This window comes from Triticum urartu, chromosome 4 (assembly GCF_003073215.2).
Source record: "Triticum urartu cultivar G1812 chromosome 4, Tu2.1, whole genome shotgun sequence".
In the NCBI taxonomy this organism is placed as follows: Eukaryota; Viridiplantae; Streptophyta; class Magnoliopsida; order Poales; family Poaceae; genus Triticum; species Triticum urartu.
The window spans coordinates 63,696,057-63,699,386 of record NC_053025.1 but is presented as its reverse complement, the minus strand read 5'-3'; the positions used below and the strand labels follow the sequence as shown (position 1 = coordinate 63,699,386).

Sequence of the window (3,330 nt, the reverse complement as noted above, 5' to 3'; positions counted from 1 at the left end):
GAATGAGAGGGCAAATCAGGGCATCCTACAGGCCTTCCGTTCGGTGGCTCCACTTGCTTCTTCTCTCCCTCCTCCGCCTTCCCGTGGTATCCATTCCTGGCTCTTCAAGTTCCAGCAACACTTCATCGTTGTGAGCATTGAGTACTACCTTCCAGCCTGCACTGCAGTGAGTCCTTCGCTGTTGTTTGCTGTATAGCATTTTGTGTATCTCTTTTCCTGTGCATTCTGCTTCTTTTCCTCCAGTCCTTTTGTTGGGTTCTGCAAGATCTGCTGCCGCTTAGACAAAGGAAACTTTCAGAAATTCCCACAGTGAGAAGCTATACAGCTTTCATTCTTGTTGGAGACCAGTTAACTTGATGGGTGCGTGCAGGGGCTGAGCATTTAGGCGCTTGCAATCTGCTTGAGCTGTAGCTGGTCCTTCCCGCCAGAAACTCTCTGTACTCTCTGTACTCTGTTTCTTGATTCTATCTTGATATACCGCAAGCAGTCCTCATGCATGATTCGGAAAAAGAAAAATTGATGAGTAGTGGCAGCCTAATACAAAGTGCTGCAGAGGATAGCAAGATTTTCTCTCGCTGCCAGTGCCAGTCATTATCTATGTTTTTCTGCTTACAGGACATTAGTAGGCGGCGAGATGAGAAAGTCCTGCGAGTGCTGCAAGAGATACTGGACTCATTTGCATGGAAAGGTCAAGTGTTTCTTCACCCACATGGACAGAAACTCTAGCCATAGCATGGTAAGCTCAGTGGTGGGTTGCCTTGATAAGTAACTGAATCAGTAGCAATAAGACAATTTTTCAACTAATACTAGTATTTTTATTCACATTTTTGTAGGTCATACCAGAGAGCTTTGTGAACTATTTCGGGTGGAAGCTGTCAGGAACCATTGAACTAGAAGCCCCCAATGGTAATGTGTACGATGTCGGAATTACTGAGCGTAGGAACAAAACAGTACTCCGATCTGGGTGGGAGGCGTTTGTGGACGCGAATCATATAGTAGAAAGAGACTCGCTGATGTTCCGATACCGTGGAAATTGTCGCTTCAAGGTTGTGGTCTTTGGTGCTAGTGGTTGTGAGAAAGTGGTGTCATGTTCTGCTCGCACACATAGCAATATCAATGATCAAGAACCAAGCACAAATTCTACAGACATTTCAACCAGTTCCAGTGATGGTAATACTCATTCGTCAGCACGAGGACGATCGGATGATTGCCAGAGTGGAAGCTCAGGCCATTGTCGAAAACGAGCAAGGAAAGATGCAATACCTTCTCGGTCAGAGGATTTGTCAGGTTAACTTTAAAACTGGTTTATAACGTTTTATCCCATTATATGGTACTCCCATTTTACTCTTGAAACTATTTTACAGAAGACAGTCCATGTGAGCACGAGTCATCTGAATGGGAAGATACTAAACGTATTGGAATAACACCCGACCATGATGATACAGACCCATACATGATGTCACTGGGTGCCCGTCTATCCCAAATGCAGAGGAAGAAAGTTCTGAAGAAAGTTGGAGCCATTGCATCAGATCTGCACATCTACGTCGCAGTCATGACCACGACCAGTGTCCGTGCCGCCCTAGTAAGTCTTGTCTAGAGTAATATTCTTCTGATTTTCAGTTGACAGTTATTTGTTTTGAGAGAAATCAGTCCATATAAGCAACTATGTTGTTTCACCACAGTAGTTTCAGCAAGTCCATAATTGCAAGTTTGCATTTTATTCTAATATGTTTAGTATTCTGCGTGTATATGAACAAACAGACCTTTGCCACACAATACTGTGACACGTACCTTCGGAAGGGGAGCCGGAGTTTGGTGTTTCAGGCAGAGGGGAAGAGCCAGCAATGGCATGGTGAGTTGCACGACACCAATCGTGCCCTGAGGATATTTGGAGGCTGGACTTCTTTTGCGAGAGACAATAACCTGCGGGAGGGGGACATCTGCCTCTTCGAGCTGATGAAAAACAGGGTGGAACTGAAGCAGAAGATGATGGTCTATATCATTCGCCGTGAGCGTTGCTAGTTTAGTTTCACGCTCTTGACAAGAGGAATAGAGGTCTCTCCTCTTTGTGCTGGCATTTTGTATGTTGCTGATGGTGGGGCTCTTTGCTGCTTTTGTGATCTGAAAGTAGAACTGTGGGCATGGCCAGCCATTCTCTGGAGTGAGTAAGAAACCTATATCTGTAGTAGCTTAGTTTCAAACAGACCGTGATTTCTTACTTCAGCGGCAGCCTTATTTTGTGGCATGAAGTTTAAACTAGTTGTGTTGACGATGTTTGTTTGAGGAAGCCACTTGATTGTTTGTATCCTCTGAAGTTTAATGAACTCGTGATTTTAGTTGACTTGTGTGCTTCCCTGGGGTTGATGCAAATACATCGCATATCAGAATGTGCTCACTACGGTAAATCCAACCACAAAGAATGTCCAGGAATTAGTGAGACAACGTTCAAGATGGCGGGAAAATTCATTTGAACCGATGGATCTTGCCTTCACTAGCTTCTGTTTTTTTGGCCTAAACATATACAACATCAAAATCGGCTATGAGAGCTGTGCCATGATAGGATTATGAAACAATTGGTGTACCTGATGAATAAATATGTATTTCTGCTTTATACTTATTTAATCAGTTTCAACTATATTATAATCAGATACCATTATTTTGAAATTTTAATACTCCCAATCTTAACGAGGCAAAAACAATTGAGCTATGTTGTCAGGTCCCTTTCAGTTTTTTTTATGTCAATCATTAAATTTCCAAAAGTCTTGAATTCCTTTTTTTACCATTGAGTTGTTTGAATATTTTCAAGTTCCAATATACTTTATTCAGAATATCTCTCATTTTTTTATACTTCCATAGTTTAGAAAATTCCTGTTCAGAAAATTGCATTGTCTTCACTTATCACTTTTCATGGTTTATTGTACTTTTTGCACGGTTTGTTTGTTTCTCGCAAAACAAAATCCACTTTGGTTTCAACAGACGACGATCCAGTCGTGGTCCGTAGCGTCCCTCTCACGTGGCCCCCCTCGTGGTCGACACGAGAGGCGTCAACCCTAGCTGCCAGCCGTCCTGACTCCTTCCTGCCTCCCCCTTCGTCGCCGTCGGGGGACAGCGCCGGTCAGAGCCCTTGTGCTCGATGGCAGCGGCGGAGGGCTGCTCCTCCTTCTCGGGTTGTACGCCAGCGAGGGTGCTGCCTCTTCCTCGATTCATAGCGGCGCGGCGGCTCCCGACGGAAGCGCTTATGGTGGTGCGGGTGGAGATCGACCAGAGGATGGATGTGGGGTTGGGCGTGGCCGGTGGCGGTGGCGGCATCCGACCCGGATCCAATCTTGG

General features: G+C 44.8%; 1 protein-coding gene across 2 annotated transcripts; it reads left to right on the top strand.

Annotated features, from left to right (window-relative positions):
• On the top strand, positions 1–2,324 carry LOC125553550 (B3 domain-containing protein Os03g0619600-like). Of its 2 annotated transcripts, XM_048717321.1 has the most exons (5): positions 1–166; positions 616–736; positions 834–1,287; positions 1,365–1,582; positions 1,762–2,324. In XM_048717321.1, exons 2-5 carry the CDS (start codon positions 635–637, stop codon positions 2,020–2,022), a joined length of 1,035 nt encoding a protein of 344 aa, XP_048573278.1. In that variant the 5' UTR covers positions 1–166; positions 616–634; the 3' UTR covers positions 2,023–2,324. The 2 variants fall into 2 exon arrangements, with proteins under 2 accessions (XP_048573278.1, XP_048573279.1); XM_048717322.1 differs by having other exon boundaries at positions 1–736.
• Positions 2,325–3,330: the final 1,006 nt, after the last annotated feature.